This window comes from Equus przewalskii, chromosome 15 (assembly GCF_037783145.1).
Source record: "Equus przewalskii isolate Varuska chromosome 15, EquPr2, whole genome shotgun sequence".
NCBI lineage: Eukaryota > Metazoa > Chordata > Mammalia > Perissodactyla > Equidae > Equus > Equus przewalskii.
Window position 1 is genome coordinate 57,874,961 of NC_091845.1, and position 23,183 is coordinate 57,898,143.

Here is a 23,183-nt window from a genome sequence, read left to right on the forward strand (position 1 = left end):
TTTTGTTATATATCACATATGCCATATTCTGTTTTATCATTAAAATATTTTAGATGTCCAAATCACAAAGGAATGATCATTTTTTAATACAGAATAATTTTTTTGTTTGGGAAAAAGAAAACCCATTTTGAATTGTGTGTTTTGTGTGTACTATTTAACTTCTTTCTCCTAAATGAAGCATTGCTAGCTGTAACTCTGTATTTTTCTAAATGTGGTTGTGCTCACCTTGAGTGGAGACACTGGAAATTATTATAAGACAGTGAATTATTTTACAATGGTTTTCAGACAATAATTACCAAAAACCATATAATATTTGCAGGTAGTGATTGAATCAATGACTTTGGCAATATTTCCAAAGGCTGGGTTCTTTTTAAAGATGAAAAATACGTGAGTAGGTTTTCTCATAAGAGCCTGCATTAATTTGCTAAGGCTGCCATAACAAAATGCCACAGACTGGGTGGCTTAAACCAATTTATTTTCTCACAGTTCTGAAGGCTGGAAGTCCAAGATCAAAATGTCGGCAGGTTTGGTTTCCTCTGAGGCCTCTCTCCTTGAGTTGCAGTCACCAAGATTCTACCGTCTTGCTGCCTCTTCGCATGGTGGTTCTTCCGTGTGCACACACTCTTGGTGTCTCTTCCTCTTCTTATAAGAGCACCAGTCACTGGGTTAGGGCCTGCCCTAACAGCATCATCTTAATGTAATCATCTCTTACAGACCTTGTCTTTAAATATGGTTACACTTTGAGGCACTGGCATTGGGACTTCGACATATGAATTTTGGGGGGTATGGTAACTGGGCCATGTATTGCTCATCATCTAGCAGGCAAGCTTGGGCTTAATCACCTGGTTGTGTTCATAGGGTTTTCAAGAGCCGAAAGAATGAGTAAGCCCCAAAGAGTAAGTACTTTTCAAGTCTCTCCTTGCATCACTTGTGCTGATGTCTTCTCTGCCAAAGCAAGTCATACGGTCAAGCCCAGATTCAGTGGGTAGAGAAGTAGACTCCATCTCTTGATAGGCGGAGCTGCAAAGCCACAGTGCAAAGGGACATGACTGTGGGAATGAGAGGAGTTTGTGATCTCTGGTGAGAAGAAGGCGGAGATGTAATGATGAGAAAAATAAACTGAGTAAAGTCTATTCTTACAACTGTTTTCCCTTACATTGAGCAATTATCTTTTGAGAAAAAATGAAGGCCGTCCTCCAAAGAAGTACAGATGCTGGCTGTTGCGAGTGAAAACACAACGGGAACAGGACGGGGCAAAGGGGTCTGAGGGGACATGGGTGGAGCGCTCAGAGGATCTGCTTCCTGAGCTTCTGGAAATAGGAAACAAATCTTCTGAGTTCTCAGTAGATTAAAACATGTGAAATTTGTCTGTGGGGAGCCAAGAACATTTTTCCTGTTGACGACATTATTTCTTGTTAAGGCGTTTTTTAATGTGAACCGTTGACCAGGTAACAATACGGGTCACTTTTTCTGCACTTAGAACCAGCAAATCCCTGGAAATTTCCCCATTGCCATATTATTGAACTCAAAAATATCAAATATGAAGATGTTTAACTGAGAAACCTGGAAGTCATACCTTCCTCTGCAAGTACATAATATGACTCTTACACTGGGTACTCTCTGTAATCTCACGAGAATAGCAACTCCTTGGTTATTCTCACCAGTCAGTACTGGTTTGTATCTACTCTGATCCTTCTGATACCAATTTATCAGTTTCTTTATGCCTTAATTCACTGTCAAAGGTAACCATTAATCCCCACTCCCTTAATTTAGAGGGCTGAGCACAGTCCTAAGTACATATCATAGAACTAAATTCTCAAACATCTTTGTTTGGAGTGTTTGGGCGTTGAGTGCTTTTAACACTTTGCTGAGTTTCATTCTACAAATGTGATAGAGGAAACTTCTGTTAGTCCAAAATACCCACAGGAACCATGCTGCCCTCCACATTAAAAAAAAAAAGACGTCTAACCTATAAACCCTCACAGCGTAACTTCATTTAAAGACTGATAGCATTTTTGTCCAAATTAGAAATGGAATTTTAGAAGAGATGAACACAATGGATGCTGTCATTTCCTGAAAAATATTTAACTGTGATCTCCCCCCTACTTTATAAGTTGGAGTTGAATAGCAAAGGGAGGAGGCTGTATCTGTCAGTTTTTCTCATAGTAATGCTGCATAACAAATCACCACAAGAATCTCAGTGGCATTCAACAGTGAGCATTTATTGTCAGACTCACAGGTCTCTGGGTCTTCTGGGCTGGTTCTCCTTCAGGCTGCAAGTTGTTTATGTGTTGTCTGGGGCAGATCTGCTCCATGTGTCTTAGGCTGGGTCCAGGCTGGTGCCATAGCAGCTACTGGGATATGTTCTTCTCTTGGTAATGGAAAGAAGCTTCTAGAGAGACAAATGAGAGCACTCAATACGTGTTATGACTAAAGCTTTGATCTGGTGCCCTGTCACTCCATTGACTAGAGCAAGGTAACACAATTAAGACCAAAGGCAGGAGCAGATAATGAGCACTGCCCCCCAAAAGGCCACGGCAAGTGTAGGATGTACAAAATCTCCAGAATAGTGAAGAACTGGGGTTGACAATTCCATCTACCACAGAAGGGTTGTTGTTTCTGGAAATGAAAACTTCCTTGGATACGTAATAGGCAATGTTTATATGGTTCATTGAGATTTAGTGCTTACATTGGAGTTAATTGATTGTGCTTCTTGATTCACCTGAGTCTGGGAGAATTCAAAGATACTTTTTAATATGTTTACTTGAAATAGTGATAAAGAGTTTCAAATATTTTTTTCTTGTATTTCTAACTATAGCTTGAAAACTGGACTTCTTTCTGTGCCAGCTTCTTCTCCCTTTTTTGGTGTCTGTTAACGTCCTTATTTTAATTCAGCCCTGAGGTCCTGAAGAGTGAGCCGTACGGGGAGAAGGCCGATGTCTGGGCGGCAGGCTGCATCCTTTATCAGATGACTACTCTGAATCCTCCCTTCTATAGCACCAACATGCTCTCCCTGGCTACGAAAGTAAGCAAAGTTGGGAGACAACAGAGTCGTGTTGTTACAAAAGCCGTTGCCCTTCTTAAATAGAACCTTTCTGATTTTTATAAAACTGTCAATTAAAAGCAAGCATTATTTTATTAACAACACAATCCAGTTTATTTTTTCCCCTTTCTTCTAAATATATGGCATGTGCTATGGCATATTTTCCCCTATAATAGTCTTCATTTATCATAGAAAATTATAAAAATAAATTTATCAAATTACTTTTGGTCTCTTATTTTTAAGGCAGTTTGGATTACCCACAATTTAGCACATTATATTATCCTATACATCATTTATTATGAATCTGAGGTTAACTTTAACTCAGCTTGAAGAGTACAATTCCATGCTCAAGAACTGTTTAATTGATATTAATTTTTAATTTGTTGGGATATTTTCATTTCTGATTAAAATTTGTGCACAAAGTTATAATGCTTATTGAGTAACTCTTATGTTGTGGCCAAGTATTACTGCTCAAAGCTGTCAATGGCCCCTTGACTTCCATCACTCTAGTCTGTTTATTTTGCAGATCGTGGAGGCAGTATATGAACCAGTGCCGGAAGGCATCTACTCTGAGAAAGTGACAGACACTATCAGCAGGTAATTAGTCTCACCACTTCAAACATACAAGGATTATCAAGAAATACCTTGTAGCTATATAAATTCACTATGTAAATATTCATAAAAAAGAAGCGTTCCCAAATAATCCAAACCTAGAAAAATGTTTGTGCATCATCAGTAGTTGTGACCATTTGGAAGCCACCAAAGTGTCCAGGAGGAAGTAGTACGTTCGCTTAAAATATTGTTCAACCACCCGTGAGAATGATTATTTGGAAGGCTTTGTATCAACCTGTAAAACATGTACAATGTGAGGCTAAGTACAACAAACAGCATGTAAAGGTGCTTATGACGAAAAGCGTAAAATATGCATGAATGTGGAAAAAGGTTGGGCAAGAACATATGAAACTGAAAAAGGCCGTTAGATGATAAAACTGTAAGCATTTTTTCATTTCTATTTTTAAATCACCAGGATTGTGTTTTATAATAAGTTTTCAAAGAAAGTCAGAAAGAAGTGCTCCCACTATCAATATAGTAGGAGTTTAATGGGAGTCATTATCCTGATGCAGCTGCAGAGTTCTGACCCCACAGAGCTTGTCCCAGCTGACCTCTCATCCCATCCCCTCCCACTTTTCCTCTGCTCCCTCAGCTCCATCCATGGGAGCTTCCTGCTGGTCATGGCATGTACCTTCTCTCTGGACCATTCCTTGCTCTTCCCTTTTGCTGGAACTCTCTTCTCTCTGATACATGCCTGGCACGGGCTCTCACTCCCCTTGGGTCTCTGCGGAAATGCCTCCTTATCAGGAAGCCCGCCCTGATACCCCCACAGCCTCTCCACACCCTCACCCCCTTGCCTGCTTTATAAATCTCACAGCACCCATCACCCCCAACATGTTAGACATGTGTGTGCGGAAGTGTTGCTTTATTGTCCGTCTCTTCTCCACCAGAATGAAAACTGCACAAGAGCAGGAATTTTTCAGTTTCGTTCATAGCTGTTTAGTGCCCAGAGCAATGCCTGGTATGAAGTAGACTTTAAACAAATACTTGTTGCATGAATAAATGACTCTCGTTTATCTGGTTGATCCTTATTTCTGGACTATCTTATCCGCTTAAGTTGGTTCAAGGTTACTTCTCTGCTCCACTGAGCTGAGTCAAATTCTCATTATTATTCTAGAAATCCTAGAGTCACCTTGTATACAATCTTTATCTATCCCCCTGCCCAGTTCCCTTAGAACTTGGTTTAGTATCTATCCCAGCACTTAGCACCATCTCTGATGGAATGGAATAGATGGATTACTGTGGCTGTGCCCTTTTCCCTTTGGTTTCCCCTTCAGCCTGTTGTTTTGCATTAATAGCTACTCATCATGTGCTCGTAGGATTATATCTTGACTCTTTTCTTGTTCAGCACAATGCTGCCCTACAGTACCAAGAGCCTCAGGTCTAATAGCTGTGGACTCTGAACAAACAATTTGACCATTCTTTCTGCATCTCTATTTCCTCATCCAGTAAAATGGGATCATAATGGTACCAACCTCATCAGGCTGGTGTGCTCATTACACAAAGTAATATATGCAAAGCACTGAGCATAGAGCTTGGCAAATGGTAAATACTTGAGCAATGTTGACAATTATCATTGTTCAAATTATGGGAAATGAGCTGAAAACTCTTTCTAAATCATCTGAATTCCAAATGTACTGGATCATGCCCTGTTGCTAATGAATGCAGACAAATGTTTTAAACTGTTCATCTCCGCAATTTGTTCCTGTTCTCTGCTATTTGTTTTTGGAAAGTGCCTTAAAAATTCAAGAAGTCTCCAGAGATGTCAAGACAACTGTACCAGATTTACTCATTTCATTTTTCCTTTTCATAGGGATTTGAGTGCCACAAAGAACAGGGGAGGAGTAGTGCAGAGAGAAAGCACAGAGTCCTTATTTTGATTTTGCGGCACTGGGAAAACAGGACCGTAATTTGCTTCTGAGAGGCTCCCTGGCTGTTGGTAGCCATGCTTCTTGGGGATAAGAGGCTGGAGGAGGAGCCAGATAGCAGCATTATCATATAGAACATCATCAATAGATTCTGAAATCTGCTAGATTCTCATCCCTAGTCTCCCACTCACTGTAACCTTCCCAAGCCCCACTTCTCTCATCTGTGGTGTGTGGGTAACAATAGTAACTACTTGTGGGCTTGTTTTGAAGCCTAAATAAGATAATGCTTCTGATGCTCTTAGAGTAGTACCTAGCACGTAGTGAGCCTTCAATAAACTTAGGTATTTTTATTAATATTATTATTTATGGAATTAAGTATATAAAACAAATTATGATAAATTTGATGAAGGCTGGTAGAAGGGGCAATGAGAGATTACAGAAGGACTTGGCCTAGTCTGGGGATTTGGGAAAAGTTTCTATGAAGAAAAGACATGTGATCTGAGATCTTAACAGTCACTAATTCTCAAATGGTAGACAGAGCGGAGGAAACATTTCATAGGCCAGCATCTGTGAAGGCTTTCCTGAGAGAAAGAGCTTGTTAGTTTGAGGAACTGGAAGAAATTGGAGACGTAGCATGTTAAGGAAGGGAGCGAATAGCCAGTGAATGATTAGGGCCTGGGGAGGCTGACAGGGGCCAGATCAAGTAGGTCCTATAAGCTACACTGATGGTTTTGAAATTTTTTTTTCTGATTGCCCATATTTTATATATAAAATATATGTATTTTATTGAAGTATAATTGATACATGACATATTCAACAAGGAGTTGATATCCAAAATAATACAGAACTCATACAACTCAATATCAAAAAAACAAACAATCTGATTAAAAAATGTGCAGAGGGCCTGAATAGACATTTTTCCAAAGAAGGCATACAAATGGCCGATGGGTACATGAGAAGATGGTCAACATCACTAATCATCAGTGAAATGCAAATCAAAACCATAATAAGATATCACCGCACACTTGTTAGAATGGCTACTATCAAAAAGACAAGAAATAACAAGTGTTGGTGAGGATGTGGAGAAAAGGAATCCTCGTGCACTCTTGGTGGGAATGTAAATTGGTGCCACCACAATGGAAAACAGTATGGAAGTTCCTTAAAACATTAAAAACTGCCATATGACCCAGTAATTCCACTTCTGGGTATTTATCCGAAGAAAACCAAAACACTAATTCGAAGAGCGTTTTGAATTTTTGTTTAGAGTGCTGAGGAGAGGACTGAAGTGTTATTAACAGTCTGGGACATAGTGAAAATTTCTCCTTTAGCAAAGGTCATGCTGGCTGCTCTATGGGAAATAGACTGGAGAGGAATGAGAGTGGGAGGGACAAGCAGGTCCAGCTGTCCACTGAGAGATGATGGCAGCTTTGACTGCAGCAGTGGTGGTGTTGACGGAGAGAAGTGGGGTTGTTTCCACTGAGGGTTAGAAGTTGAGTCAACAGGTTTTGGGATGTAATCGTAAAAGGATTAAACAACACTTCAGTTATTCCATTTAGAAAATGGAATGACATCGAAAATATGAAAACAATTGGATTCATTCTGTGGAACTTCAGAAAATGGAGCCAAGACCATGGAGTGGAAGTTTCGAGAAGGCCAAGGTCAGCACACCATTAGGAAGTGTGTGTCAGAAAGAGAGCTAGCCACAGCGGAGCAGGCTGCTGGATGCGTAGTGAGTTCCTGTTACCAGACTGTTTAAAAGGATGAATGATAACTATTAGGGGACTCCAGATTAAATGTTTTTGAGGACACTTTTAATTCAAAAGACTAAAATGCCATAATAGGTAAGAACTGACAATCTAACTTTATAGCTGACTAAAAATTAAGATTGCAGTGTGTGTTCTATAATAGATGTTGGTTTCATCTAAAGTTATTCGGGACTCATTGTCTGGATTCACATCACAAATAAAGTTTTGTCTTTAGAAAACTTGACATAAAACCAAAATCAGTTGTGAGCTGTATGCAATTACATATTTAATTTGCTTTGGATTTTTAGTCTTTCAAAATTATTTCAGGGGCCTTCCCGGTGGCATAGTGGTTGAGTTCACACGCTCAGCTTCAGGGGCCCGGGGTTTTCTGGGGTGGATCCTGGGCATGTTCCTGTGTTCCTCTTATCAAGCCATGCTGTGGCAGGTGTCCCACATATAAAGTAGAGTAAGATGGGCACGGATGTTAGCTCAGGGCCAATCTTCCTCAGCAAAAAGAGGAGGATTGGCAGCAGATATTAGCTCAGGGCTAATCTTCTTCCTCAATAAAAAAAATTTAAATTTCAAAAGAATTAGGGAACAAATTGGATTTTCTACTTTCTTAGTTTCCCATTTTCTTTAGGAAATTGATGCAAGGGACACATAAAGGCAAAAGTATTCTTAATGATCATTCATGGCTCAGCAAATCAGCCTCAGAGCCATTTACTAGTAATGTGATGGAGTTTTTGAAATATAGGACAACCATTGATGGGAAAGTTCACTAGAGTCATTCTTAATTTTAAACCAGTTGTTGTTTCCAGTCACATATGTCTTCTTTCTTCTACTTTACTATCGTCTAAGTTTTACCTTCTTCATCTTGTCAGGTAGAGCTCACATAATTTGTATTTCTGATGTCCAGCATCTTTCCTTTTTCCTGTTTGTTCCTGTGGTTCACAAGCACATTTGTCATTGGAACTTTTCTTTCCTAACAGGCTTTGAATTTGGAAGAATAACTTAGCAACCCTGAAGAGTTTGGGGCAAAAAGTAAATACATTTTGTTGCTCTGCCCAGTACCAGCCTTACTATTTTTACCTTCCAGTACACTGTTAAGAGAGTATTGTCTGTTTACTTTTTAAAAAGGAAGAACATTTCCTTTTATGCACAAAATATTCCAGTTGCCTTATTTTTCTCTATTTGTGCCTGGTTGCATAAGCTGTCTGGTGCTTTGTTTCAGAGGCAGTCATGACGACTAACAAAGTTAATGTTTTCAGTTAGTTCTAAGAACAAGTGGATCTTTATATTTTTCACCCTACCTTCAACTCTTTGTTTCTTAAACATGAAATGAATACAATCAAATATTGTATCCCTCTAATTCTTTCTATCTGGTCTCTCAGAGCAGAGTGGGGACAAAGTGGGTGGGGTGAGTGGAACATCCCAGATTTTTTTCTAGAACCTGATTTCATGCTTATTTGATTAGAGAATCGTTGAAGCATTTGGTTGCTCTTAAGAATTTCTCTGAACAATTGAAGCAGGGAAGCATTTCAAAACAATGAGGCTAAATTAGAATTTCTGATAGAAGTTCCTGGAAGTTCAGAATTCTGTGGCCAAAATATTTTGGGCTATAGACAGGTAAATTGGTAAAATCTTAGATGTTAATTCAGTCTAAGTTCATTCAATCATTCTTTGCTGAATACCTAGCAGGACCCGGATTCCATTTTACATGCTGGGGAGATCACGGTGAAGTGGACGCATGTCCCTCCTCTTAAGAAGTTTCCATTTTCTAGTGGTGAAACAGATGATTGCAATACAGTAATTATAGTAGTTTTAAGTACTTTAAATATAGACAAGTGCAATGAGAATTTATAAAAGGGAGATGATAAGTCTATCATAAGACGGCCAAGAAGCCTTCCTAATGGAGACTTGGAAAAGAGTGGGATTTTGGCAAGCAGATAATGGATGTAGTTTGGCAAAGGGCAGATACCATCAGCAAAAAGCAAATCCAAGCAGAGGGAATAAGATGAATAAAGAAATGGGGCATTAGAGAGCCGTGGACCGGGTGGGAAAGTACAGGTAGGAGCATCTGGTATGTTTCTGGGGAGGGTGGGAAAGAGGGGGTGAGGCTGTGGAGGGAAGTAAGGGCCAGTTCAAGAAGGGGCTTATATGGCATGCTGGGAATGTTAATTTTGTCCTATTGGGCCATGAGGGGCTATTGAGGAATCCTGAACAGAAGAGTGATATAGTCAGTTTTGGATTATTCTGGTGGCAGTTTGCAATATGCATCAGAGGTGGACAAGAGATGAGCGTGTCGTTTAGGAGACTATTTCAGTAGTCCAAGCAAGTGATGATGAAATAGGCCAATAGGCATGGGATTAGAGAGGAAGGACATGGATTTGAGAAATGTTTAGGAGGTGGAAGCCACAGAACTTGGTGTTGGTTAAATCTGGGAGGTGATAGAGGAGAAATAGAAGTGTGGATTTTCTTTTCAATTTATTGAGGTTTTAGAATGTGCCAGTGCTTTACCAAGATGACTTCATTTAATCACTATAACAATTTGATGAGGTATGTACTGTGATTATCCCATTTTATAGATGGGCTATCTGAGACTTAGAAGCTAAATCTTGCCCAAGATCAGTGTTAATAAAGGGTGAGCCAGGGTATAACCTTGCCAATCTGACCCAGAGCCTGCATGCCTAATAATGATGCAAAACTGCCTCTCCCTGTGGTTTCTTTTTCAGTGATGGCAAATACAGGATGAGGAGTGACTTTGGGACAGAAGGAGATGACTAGGTGCTAGAACAGTGGCCATTCTGACTCCCGCTTACCGTACTATATAACTATATAATTTGTAAAACTGGCTTATGCTGACTTTTGACTAAAAAATAAAGCTCAGCTGATAATTCAACTGCTAAAGTTACTTTGAATCAGTTTAAATATCTGAAGACAAGGAACTTAGTCTAATGCACTAATGAAAGGTTTAGATGCTGGGGTTTAATGCACTAATGAAAGGTTTAGATGCTGGGGTTTTTCTTTCTCACATGATAGTCTTAACCAACACTAGGTCAACCCAGCATTTTTATTAGCTTTAATCCCTTTTGCTAATTAAGTGAGGGTAGATGAAAAAGTGGATTTAATTAGAAAGTGATCCTTAACAACTTAGCTTCTTTTGCGGTTATGAGCAAAAATTAGAAACTTGACTACAAATATGTCATTGCCACACAAGGTCAGCTTCACGTGCCTACAACCAATGCACAGGGCCTTGTGCTCAAAATGGTCCTGTGCTTGGGGTTTAAGGCTCTGAAGTCAAGGTCATTAAATGCTTATTAATTTTATCTTTGAATCTGAGTTTGGAAGTAAAGTCTGATGGGATAAGGAGCTTGTGCATTGGGGGCTTGGAGCCTCAGCTCCTGTCTGGTCCGTCCAGCTCCCTCTGCCTCCCTGGCATAGATTCTCAGTGATCCATTCCCAGCCCCCTGGGCCCCTCTTGGCCTCCAGCTCCATCTCCCTGTCCCTGGCCCATCCTTACTGCTGCTCTCTACCTGGTATGGTGATTCAGTGCATCAGCAGGGGAGGCCTGTGTTCCACTTTTACCCTGGCAGTGTGTGGATGCAGGTAAGGAGAGGGTCAGCATGGAGCATGTGCCCTGCTGAGTCTTGGGGTCCGGCAAAGAAGAGGCAATCCTTGACCAGGCTGGCAGCACCATGACATGCTCAGTGGGTGACTCAGTGGGGCCTCTTGCCCACCTCCAAACTGGATACCAAGTATGTCCTGTGGGCACGGAGGTTACAATCTCTTGGGAGTCGTCTGTCTACCATCAATTGGGATGGTGGACTGTGGGAAGCGAAGATTGGTTTCCCCACTCCCTGCTGGGGCCTCACATTTTTATTTTGCACTGGGCACCCCTAAAATTATCTAGCTGGCCCTATCTTGACAATCTCCTGCCTTACTTCGTACGAGATAGGTGCACAGACTGAACTGTTAAGTATGAATTCAGCAGATGTATAAATGCCTGTCACAGCCATAGTGCAAGCTCACTGCCTTAGACTTAAAAAGAAATAGAATAAAGATAAAGCGTGAAATGATACAGTTATGTCTTAAAATCTGAATAAGATGTGTGTATTTTACACTTGGTTAATAAACTCAGTAAGAAAAAATAATTAGCAAATTAACAAGTTAGAGTCTTATTTTGACTTCTGTTGTGAAGAATAATTGTGTGTATAATTCTTAAATCTTGCCTGGAGATATCAGTATATGTGAGAGTTGTATTACCTATGGGTTGCTAAATCAAATACAGGATGTGAAAAATTAGATCTTTTTCTCATAGTCTGAACAAGTTAAGTTTTATTGAGAAGCACACATGACTTGAGTGAAATTAGAGAATTTGAATTTAAAAAATAGACAAAATGTTATAGTGAGTGCCAGAAGTATTTAAGGCATGCTAACCAATGATCTTGATAATTGGTTCCACAGGCATCTAGAATAGCCTTCTATTAGTGTTTAGCTGTGGCATGAACAATACTCTCTAAAGGCTGATTGATATTTCCTACCTCCAAAATCACAGAAAAATCAGCATGCAATGTGTCAAATTAGCAGCTTAAAAAAAATACTACAAACGTCTTAAACCTCCAAGTAACTGGATTGTGTTTTATTCTTAGAACTTCCTGTTTTGTAAGACTCTCACTAATCAAGTTGTGTTGATATTGCCACTATACAGCTGGAAAAGGCCAAGGCCAATAAGTTGTGACCTTCCAGAAACCAGCCTTCCTTTTGGTGCCCCAGGGATGATCGTCAGGGCCTATCTTATTGGGATCACTCTTTGTTTCACTAAGCAGTGAGTTGGCAGTGATTTTAGAAAACTAACAAATTCAGATAGGAGGAGATGACCCCATCCGCCTATCCTGAGACCTGAGGAGCGGCTTCATGCTCAGCCTGCAGCCCTTGCCTGCCAGCCCAATGACAAAGAGAACAGTGCTCCCTCTCCTTCCCAAACTTTCCAAATGCCTTTTGAGAAGTCTTGGTTTCAAAACTATGCTTGATGCCAGCTTGCCCTAGGTTCTCTTGGGTGCAAACACTATGATGGACACACAGTGGAATTTAGCCTTGACCCTCCACACCCCATCGCCTGGTCATGACATTGACCAGAGTGCAGTAATTAGCTTCTCTCTCTTAGGTGCCTCACTCCTGATGCAGAAGCCCGCCCAGATATTGTAGAAGTCAGCTCCATGATATCAGATGTCATGATGAAGTATTTAGACAACTTATCTACATCTCAGCTGGCCTTAGAGAAGAAGCTGGAACGGGAACGCAGGCGCACGCAGAGGTATTTTATGGAAGCCAACCGGAACGCTGTCACGTGTCACCATGAGCTGGCTCTGCTATCTCAAGTAAGTACGAATCTTTCAGTCTCTTCATGAGGCACTCTAATAGGCTGTCTGAAGTTGTTCATGCTTGTCTTAAGGAAAATTTATCTTAAGTTAGGAAAATATTAATTGCTGCATGTAATATTTCATTATTATATAGTTATATTTGCATCCATTTCTATATCTTGTAATTAAAATTGAAATAAGTCAGTATAACTGATTTCCCAAAGAACTAGCCCATAACTTACTATCTATTAAAAAACCAGAGGTATCAAAAAGATTTCTTAGCAATTCTTTGAGTTTATATTATGATCTTTGTATAAATAGTGAATGCTTATATTTAATTTCTTCAGCAATCTGATTTTAGGAATATGGATTAAAATATTGTGTGTTAATTTAGAGAAGGAAATAATATTTGCCTTAAAATTTTTTCTCATTACTCTGTGTAATTGCTTTCAATACTGTTTGTGATGGTAATAGTGTTGCCATTGCTTCAAATTGGAATATGTGCTTTTATTTTTCTTGTCAGTAACCTTCAAATTATTTTGATATTTATTTTTGAGCATAGCTTAAAAAGGGATGCCAAAGCTACACATTTCATGTGCAAGTGATTGTGCCAGTGATGCTCTTGCTGCTGTCTCTCACTTTTCTTCTTCTGTGCCTTTGTTGTACCATGACCATGACCTATCCTTCACTCATGCTCTGGGCTCCCCCAGCAGGCATCCAGAAAGGGGCCCTTCAACCTAGTAAACATTCTTGTCTTCCCTCCCAGGGGTGGGCCCAAGGCCGTGGGGCCATACCGTCCATTCTTGGTTAGGGTACTCAGTCATTAAATTCCTTTCCAGGACCCTCAAGACCTGCTCTGCCTCGCCTGGGAAAATTACATAAAAAGTCGGTCTCAAAGAAGAGGCAGTTCTAATTTCTTGAATAACAGCATTTCCAGTGAACTTCTTTCTCTTTAGAAGAAGGCACTACTGTTTGGTGTGTACTTGAAATCCAGAAGTCAAAGATTCAGTATAGTTCTCTTTTGGGGGAAAACTCATCTTCATTGCCTTAAATGCCGAGCCCGGCTGTAATTTCAGAGAACAATCCATGGTGATTATCTAAGGCCTCAGTTTGCATTTAGGAGCATATAACTTGGAGTTACAGCTCTTTCAGAACACAGTAAAATCTTACACACAGGGAGACAGAGCACGCTTTGCTTGTTATTTTACGACCTGACTTCCTAAAAAGTAGGCAACAATGAGAAACACATCATTCTATGGATGTCGTGTTGTGTTCAACTATAGCAGTAAACTGAAATGCAAGAGATGGGGCCATTTCTACATATCTTAAGTATTCGGGGCCTTCTATTAAGTTCTGCACTGCAAAGCTACTTAGCCAATTTCCGGTTGGATATGAAAGAGTCAGTTTATATTAGATTCATGTAGCTGACGTGGGAGTAGGTGGAGTCAGTTTAAAATCTAACAGCAGAAATCCTCTTATCTTTAGCAAAACACATTGAGAGGGACCATTTTATTTATTTATTTATTTTTACTTTTCGGCTCTTTTTTGAACTTTTTCTTTTTTTGTGGAAGCTTCATACATTTATAGAAGTAAAGAGAGTGTTTTGTGTACCCATCGCCCAGCTTCAATAATTTGCTGCTTTGGACCAGTCGGTATCAACTCTATGCCTACCCACTACACACTCCCAAATCCAAGATACCATATCATTTTGCCCATCACTACTTCAATATGTATTAGGAGGGCCATTTTAACAGTAGAAATATAGTTCTCAGACCATGACTCGGTAAAACAAAGGGAGAAATCTACAGTCAATGAGGGAGTTTTGAGGTTCTGGGGTTCTTTACTCATCTATAAATTAGGAGGAAGATATTACCTACTGCAGAGGGCAGTAGGATTAAATAAGTTAATGTATTTGAATATACTATGCCAATTAAAAAGTGGCATAAGTTGTAAGGTAGCGTCAATTATATAAAATAAGCACTGCTTATGTTAGAAGAATAGTTTGCTGATGCAACTTGTTAATCTAGTACTAACTGGTCCATTAGTACTAAATCCAGGTATGCTATTCAGTGTGATTAATAGACACTTATTCAACACTTGCTACTAGCCAGCTTCAATGCCCTCATGGAGCATTCGGTCTTAAAGGGACTACAGAGAAGTACTTTAATTCAAAGCAAAGTTTATATTACTATTTTAAAGAGCCATAAAATACCTTCTTCTCTTGCACTATTTTAGGTATACTGTTTTTCATTTAAAGATTAATCAAATGTTAACTAAAAGGGAAAAATGCAGCTTTATTAAAGAACTGAAAAAGAAATATGATTGCATTTCGTCAAAAGACAGCATGCAGTTAATTGGCATTATCCTCACTGGGTACCAATTATTATTTTTTAAAACTTACATCTATGCCATTGCCCGCAGAAAAATTATAGGTGCGAAATTTTATGCTTCTTTTTTTCTTAAGCAGTATTATGGTATTATGATTGTTTCATTTCAAATATAGTGGGATGTTCTCCCAGAGCGGTTAATATCAATAATGCAATTACACAATGCAATGATAAATAATAGTCAAAGGAAAGAGAAATTAGTGGGTTCAGGAAAACTTTATGAAGTCCCAGCACCCATAAGCAAATCTATTGTGAATTGGTGAAATTTTGCAAATTAGTAGGTAAGCAAACAATTGATAAGAAACATTAATTGCTCCTGTCTCATGGGGTGAATGCTATTTCCTTTCAAATGTTAGCTTGTTCTTAATTATGGCAATTTTCAAAACAGGCTGGTGAAGACAGGTATTAATATATATTTCACAGACAGAGAAGTGTTCACTAATAAAGTTAATGCCTGTGTACTGTGGTTTATCCTCTAAGAAAGTGAAACAAGACTTTACTTTTGAAGAATGTTAAGCTTTCTAATTTTTATAATTCAAGTAGATCATAGGAAAGCACAGAGTCAAGAATGGTAAGCATCAAGCAGAGAAAAATGAGGTGCAATTTTTCTGAAATGTGTGACAATAAAAGGCTATTGTAATATAGAGGATATTATGGCATTATAATAGTCAAAATCATGATTAGCATTTTGGCACTGTACACAATGCATTAAACACACAGAGCAATTACTCTTTAGGTATTATCCTATATCTAAGACAGAAAAATTAGTTACAGACATTTCTAGAGTGTGCTGCTTAGATCCTCACCAACAAATACAAGGATGAGTGTGAAAAAAATCCAGCCTGGAAAAATCTGTATAATCAACAGAAAACTTCAGTTTCATTCAGATTATTGTGATTTTGTGGATCCAGCTTTAGACTTATATTAATATGGGTGAATCAAGCATACGCCTATGTGTACAGTGGAGCAGAGCTGACTGTCCCAGGAAGACTGCATCATGAGAGAAGCATGGTGTTGCAGTGTGACTTTTTCTTATTTTCTCTTCCAACCTTGGCCTCTTAAATTTAGATGTTCTGATTCTCTTCTTGCTCTTCCCTTGAGTGAGCTCCATCCAGCTCCATGGTTTTTCATTTCATATGAATTTGGGTAAAAATTGATTGTGCAAAATAGGAACTTTATTTTCTATAATCATATATCATTTTGTTTTGAACCCTATTCCTGCTGATGGCAGAAAATGATGGATGTAGCCATTATCGCTTATATCAATCTCTTTTGGTCTAAAAGTTTCTCTCCCATTTCAAGGATTCTCCTCTCCATTTCCTCCTCCCAATATGGCAGCTGGCTGCAGGAGGAAGCTTAGGCATCCCTTTGCTGATGGAAGAGGGCCAGGGGCTCTGCATGCTTCTTCCATTGGCTCTGCTGACTTTAGATGAGGTAAACCCATCTCTTTGGCTTTGGGGCACTTACCTTGACATCCTTAGTTTGAGCTGACTTCTGTGTGGCCTGCTGTGCAGTGACAACCTAGTGAGCTCACCTGCCAGCACTACAGCCATCTTCTATATTCCCAGTGTGGCACTCGGGAGCTTTGGATTCCCATCCTTGTCACACACAGTCCATGGAGAACTAACTGGGAATGGGGAGCACTGTGTCAGCCGTACCATCCCAGGCACCTTCTTCATCCTTTACTGCTCTTCTATCCCGGGTGCCAGTCATTCAGTTATCCATTCAACAAATATTTATTGAGTGCCTATTAGGTTTCAGGCACTGTTCTAGGTGCTAGGGATACCACAGTGAACACAAGTTGTCTACCCTCATGGGCCTTATGTTAAATGACCATAGAATATAGTGTCATGATGATCACAAAGCTTCTCTAAAACTTCCACTCTTTTCTGGCTGCACCTAGATTGCCCCCTGAAATCCTGTGTATTTCTACCAACTTCCCTACTCCACTCCCAAGGTTCACCTCTGCTGGAGAGGGTATGAGGAGGAAAAACAAGATGCTTGCACCCGCCTTCTCATCTTCTATCCTCCTATCAGGCTCCTTCTTTGAGCTTCAGAAAGACTTCCCAGTCCCTTGTCCACCCTGCCAGAAGTTGCCCTTCCATCATGTCCTTCTTTTTCCCCAAGTGTTCTTCATCCAGGCCTTACCTTGGGTTTATAAGCCTCGGCCTCATGGCCTGGTCTTACATAGTATAAAGGCTCTGGGAGGAAAAGTACACAAAATTTTCTAAGAAGGCAAAATACACTGGGATGTGTTTTACAGCATAATTTCCACACGTGTTTTATGAAGACCTCCAAATCTACTTTCACACACAACCTCTCTTGTGTGGCAGACCTAAATTTCGAACTGGACATTTACCTGTATGTCTAACAGGTACCTCAGACTCAGCAAGTCCCACAGTGAATGAATTCTCTTCCTTTAACCTAGTTGTGTTCTACCCCTCATCACCTTAACTGGAACCTTGACACCTTCTTCAATTCACTCTTCCTCAAGTCCTACATCTGTTTCATTAGCAAGCTCTTACCAATTCTCTCTTTGAAATGTCTGACAAATCCATCTTATCTTTTCAATCCTCACTCTCATTATCTCACGTTGAATCATTGCCAGATCTAACTTTCTTGCTTCTCGTCTCTTTCTCACCCCTAGCAGTAATTCAGTGTACCACCTCTGCACTGTTTACAGGGGGTCATTAGGAACTGTGTGTGTGTGTGGAGGGAGTGTCATTTTGTTTATCGCAATGCTACTGGTACTTAAGGGGCAGCAGCCAAGGATGTTAATATTATGTCATGTGCAGGACAGTCCTACACAAAATGTATGAAGCAGAACCAGTAGGAGAAACATGTTAAGAGATTTATTGCAAGGATTGGCTTACACAATTGTAGGAGCTGGCTAGGTAAGTCCAAAATCCATAGGACAGGCTGGCAGAAAGGGCATGGAACTCTTGGGCGCCAGCTGAAGCTGCTGTCCACAGATATAATTTCTTTTTCATCTCAGAGAAACCTCAGCTCTGCTTTGAACTTCCAAATGATTGAATCCGTTCCACCTAGGTTATCTAGAATCATCTTCCCTTAGCCGTCCTCTATGATGGATCTCTACCAAGATGATCTTTCAAAAAATAGCATCTGACCTTGATAAATTATACCCTGCTTAAGATGATAAGTAAATGTTCATATAGCTAGTAATTTACTCTAAGCTTTTGGTGAATTAAAAAGAAAGATTTCTATGGTGATCTGATATTGTCAAACTATTGAAATATGGCACATGTAATTTCATCTTAAATTCCATCTACTTTGGGGGACAAGGCAGCTAGTAGAGCACATATCAGGAAAGATTATTTTCTAAGTTCACAAACCCTTCATAATTTCACTTCGTTGTGAAATTCCTCTTGTGGTTTTCTGATACAATCTGTATATGTTCTTCACAAACTTTATTGACAAGCATTTGATATTTTTCTTAAATTCTCAAATATCTTTAAAGTTGACCACTTAGGAATTGAGCAGATATGCAAGCACCCAATTCTCGTTTTCTTAGTGCAAATTTTAAAGAATGTACTATTTATTTATCTGAGTTGCTTTGTTTTTATTGTACCATATGTCATTTACAATTGCTGAGCACACCACTAAAGGCGTGTGTCTGCAATCCTCAGCTAAGAGATTAAATTAAGCCATGTAGAAAATGATGTATTTTGAAAGGACAATATTTCTGTGAACATGTTTGCTTTTATTGTCTGGTTAATTGTTGACTGAATTTCCCCCAAGGCTGTGAAAATGCAACAAGTAATGATGCAGTGAAAGAAGTATCAGGAAAAATCATGACTTGTTGTGGAAATGTTCTCTACTTGTTATGGTTTACGAAAATAAAGCAATGCCTTATCAGCTCCCACATAGATATATACAAAATTCTTACATCCACCTGAGACTGCCCCCCGACACCCGCTTTTGCTGTATGCTTTACACAGAGTAAAATGTACAATTTTAAGTGCTTAGTTCAATAACTTTTGACACATGTACAACTGCCACCAAAACCAGATTCAGAACATGTACATCGCCTCAGAAAGTTCCCTCATGCCTCTTCTCACAGAGTTCCCTGCCTATCGACAGACTGTTATGACTTCTCTCACTAGAGACTACTTTTGCCTATTGTTTGATTTCATATAAATCAAATAGTATTTATCTTTAGCGTCTGAATTCTTTAGCATCTGTGAGATTCATCCATGTTGTTGTGTATAGCAGTAATGTGTTTATATTGCTAGATATTATGTTGTATGAATATATCATAATTTGCTTATTCTCCTGTTAATGAACACTTACGTTGTCTCCAGATTTTGGATTTTATAAATAAAACTGCTATGAATTTTCTTGTACAAGTCTTCTTATGGATGCGTTTTCATTTTTCTTATAGATAAATACCAAGGAACAGAATTTCAGGGTCATGAGGTAGTTGTATATTTAACTTTAAAAGAAACTAACGAACAGTTCTCCAAAATTACGCTGCTTAGCACTTTTGGGAGCAATATATGAGAGTTCCAGTTGTTTCACATTCTTGCCAACATTTGGTATGTCAGTTTTTTGGATTTTAGCCTTTGTAGTGGGTGTAAAAGGGTGTCTCTGTGGTTTTAGTTTGCATTTTCCTGATAACCAAGGATGTTGAACACATTTATATGTACTTATTGGTCATTTATATATCTCTTTGTGTGTTTTTTAAAGTGTCTGTTCAAATCTTTGCCCATTATTTTATCAAACTATTTGTCTGTTTTTGTTGATTTGTAGTTCTTTATATATTCCAGATATGACTCTGTTGTCAAACATATGTGTTGCAAATATTTTTCCCAGTCAATGACTTGACTATTTATTTTATTAATGATATATTTTTGATAAACAGAAATTTTTGTTAAATTTTCATTTTGCTAATTTTTGTTGTTGTTAGTACTTTTTGCATCCTGTTAAAGAAATCGTTGTCTATCTCAAGGTTGCAAAAATAGCCTCCTGGTTTTGGTAAATTCTTTATGGTTATAGCTTTTATTTTTAGGTCTGTGATTAATTTTGATTTAATTTTGTGCATAGAATAATTAAGAAATTGAGGGTTTTTTTCCGTAATGGTATCCGGTTTTTCAAGCATCATTTCTTAAAATGTCTAATCTTTCTCCATTGATTTTACTAGGCATCTTTGTTGAAAATCATTTGAAAATATACATGTGGATCTATTGCTGAACTCTATTCTGTTCCGTGGATCTATGTGTCTATTCTTAGGCCAATACCACATTGTCTTGACTATTGTAGCTTTTGAATAAGTTTTGAAATCAGGCTGTGTAAGTCTTTTGATTTTATTCTTCTTTGTCAAATTTGATTTGGCTATTCTAGGTCTGTTGTATTTCCTTATTAATTTTACAATCAGTTTGCCAATTTCTTCAAAAAATCATGCTATAATTTTAATTTCTATCCTTTGTTTTAACATGGAGAAGAGCTGCTCAACACTTTGAAAAATCAATCTTTTATTTCATTTATTTAATAAAATTTGGTTAGCATCTATTCTCTTCTGGGGACTGTTCCAGTCTAGTGATCTAACAGTGAACACAACAGCTGAAGACGCCCCCCTTCCTAGTGGAGGAAGACAGGTAATAGGTAAATAAAAATATATTGAGGCTGTGGACAAAAATTTAAGAAGGCAAGGTAACAGAAAGTGATTGGTAGATGTGGAGACAGGCTATTTTATGGAGGGATGTCAGGAAAAGCCTCTATAATTATGTGACATTTGAACAGAAGCTGAGTATATTAAGGGGTGAGCCATGCAAATATCTGGAGGCACAAGACTGATGGCAGAGGGAACAGCAAATCCAAAGATCCTGAGGTGGGAGCATGCCGGCTAAGTTCAGGGAGCAAGCAGGGAGGCCCGTGTGGCTGGAGAGCAGGGAGACAGGGAGAGAGCGTGGAAGATAGGGAGTCTATAGTCCATGGTGTAGACCTGAGTGATGTGAGTTTAGAGAAAGGGGGTGACATAAATGTTTTAAAATGATAGATCTGGCTGCTGTGTAGAAAGAGACTGTTGAGAGCCGACAGTGGAATGGAAGTAGTGCGATTGCTTGAGAGAAGATTGCAGTGGACCAAGCAAAAGATGACGGGGACTTTTTTTTCCTAATTTTTAATTCTTTCTCCACTGGCATTTAATCATTTTGCTATTTGGATGTCATGTGCTAAGTGTGCAATTTAACAAGAGTTAACCTTTCCTTATGTAATTCTGTGTTAAAAATTGAATAGTAAGTAGGGTTCTAATTTGGGGGTTCATTTATATCGTTCATGTCTAATTCCATGCACTTTAGTGTCTTCAGATTGCCACTTTTAACTTGTATTTCTTGTTTTTGGGAAATCTAAATCAGAGTGTCTTAAAACTTGGCCCCCTGCTGATTCTCTGTGCATTGTTTCTTCTATATTTTGAGTGGAATTACCTGATTCTGGCCTCTTCTGAAATGCTTTTGGAAATATTACCATATACATTCAGGTTTTTTTCTTTTTGATCTGCAGCCTTCAGACAAAATGGTGGTCAGTAATTTTTGAGGTAGACCGTATCTTCTGTATTTTCAATAAGCGATACTTTCAGATTATGACACTGTTCCTCTCCTCATCTTTGTTAGCGTTATTGCTTCTAGAAAACCTGTCTTTGAATTAGGAATAATAGAGAACCCACAGCAGATACTAGGTTAGTTATGGAGTGGCAGTGAAACATTATCAAGCATGGTAAATTTGATATTGGAATTTTAGATTGAATTGTAATAAACAATTTGTTTTCTAATTTATTTAATTTAGTGACAGATCATTACTGTGTTTTTGTGCTTTTAAGAAATTCTAATTAAGAGAGTGAGTGTCATGATAATAGTGGGATGATAATTATATGCACTTAATTATATTAAAGCAAAATATTTAGCTTCGTATGATTATTTTTAAGAAGTTCAAAGTAAAACAATAATTAATATCCAAACTTGAACATTTTCCTTTATTATATAATATTTATAAATTTAGCTATTTTCAGGGCCCCAGACACCAGTTGTTCTGGTTTAAATTGAACATATTGCTCTTCTACTTGATGTGTGGGGCACAGGAGAAGGGAAATGCTTCAGGGCTTCATAAGTGAAAGTAGACAATGGCGTCAACCAAACAACTTTGGAGCTGAAAGATTTCCAGCTACTATAGTGAAGCACCATGCTCCAGGCTTGTGTCATCAACCCACCTGTCTGTGGTGGCAAAGCCAGGTGTCCCAGAGTAAGTTCCTGGAGAGGAACCTCTCACTGCACCTGCTGAAGTGGGAAGTCCACTCAGCAATGGCTTGGGTCTGTATGGCCCCTTCAGCCATCTGACCACAATGACTGATTTTTTTTGTTAACACTTGGAAATTTAGGGACTAAGTTTATGTACAATAATATGCAGCCAATGATCTGTCTCCTATTTTGAATTTTCTTTTTTCTATCATCCATGAAAAGCAGAAAATGCAGTTTGCTATTGAAAAGAGATCACCTCAGCCAAATGAATTTCTGTCAAGCGCTGGATAGACCTAAATTTATGTATTTAAGGTCACAGTTATTAACTAAACAAATGGAAGAAACTGGGTAAAGATGTAACTCAAATAGGATATGAATAGCTTCTACACGATATAGCTGGTGTTATGCTTTATATTTATTTCTTGCTTTTCTTTCTCTCTCTTTCCTTATAAAACTAACATTCTGGGCAATTTTAAAAATTGCACTAGTTTTAATAAAATAGTCTCTCTTAATTCTTTCCCTACTGTCGCAGTTAATTTGGGCAATGTCGGTCTGTTACTGTTAGAATAGCTGTTCAACAGAAAATGTATTATGATCCACTGCACACATAAAAAATTACACTATAATGAGCAAAACTGAGCTAAACATAATTGTGCCTATACCAGCACTGTGGCAGGAAGCGTCTTCTATGATGGTGATGATTTCCGTATCAGTGATAATTTTATTGTCTGATTTACATTGTCTTCTCCTTGCCCCATATTGATACACAGAGTGTGTCCTTTCATTCCTAGGAGATGCAGCTGACAAAAAAATCTAGTTAACTCCCTCTCCTACTCCTAGAAAAATCTTAAATAATTAGATAGTAAGAAATCTGACAGTAGCCAAATTCCATCCCCCAAGCTTCTACTTTTTTTGCCC

At 38.7% G+C, this 23,183-nt stretch overlaps 1 protein-coding gene across 15 annotated transcripts in view; it reads left to right on the top strand.

Moving 5' to 3' along the window:
- Positions 1–23,183, top strand: part of NEK10 (NIMA related kinase 10) — a 217,163-nt gene that overhangs the window by 132,041 nt on the left and 61,939 nt on the right. For all 15 annotated transcript variants that reach the window (XM_070577417.1, XM_070577420.1, XM_070577424.1 and 12 more), the window contains 3 exons: positions 2,896–3,025; positions 3,570–3,640; positions 12,433–12,646. In XM_070577417.1, the coding sequence (XP_070433518.1) occupies positions 2,896–3,025; positions 3,570–3,640; positions 12,433–12,646 (415 nt within the window). The remainder of the gene's footprint in view (positions 1–2,895; positions 3,026–3,569; positions 3,641–12,432; positions 12,647–23,183) is intronic.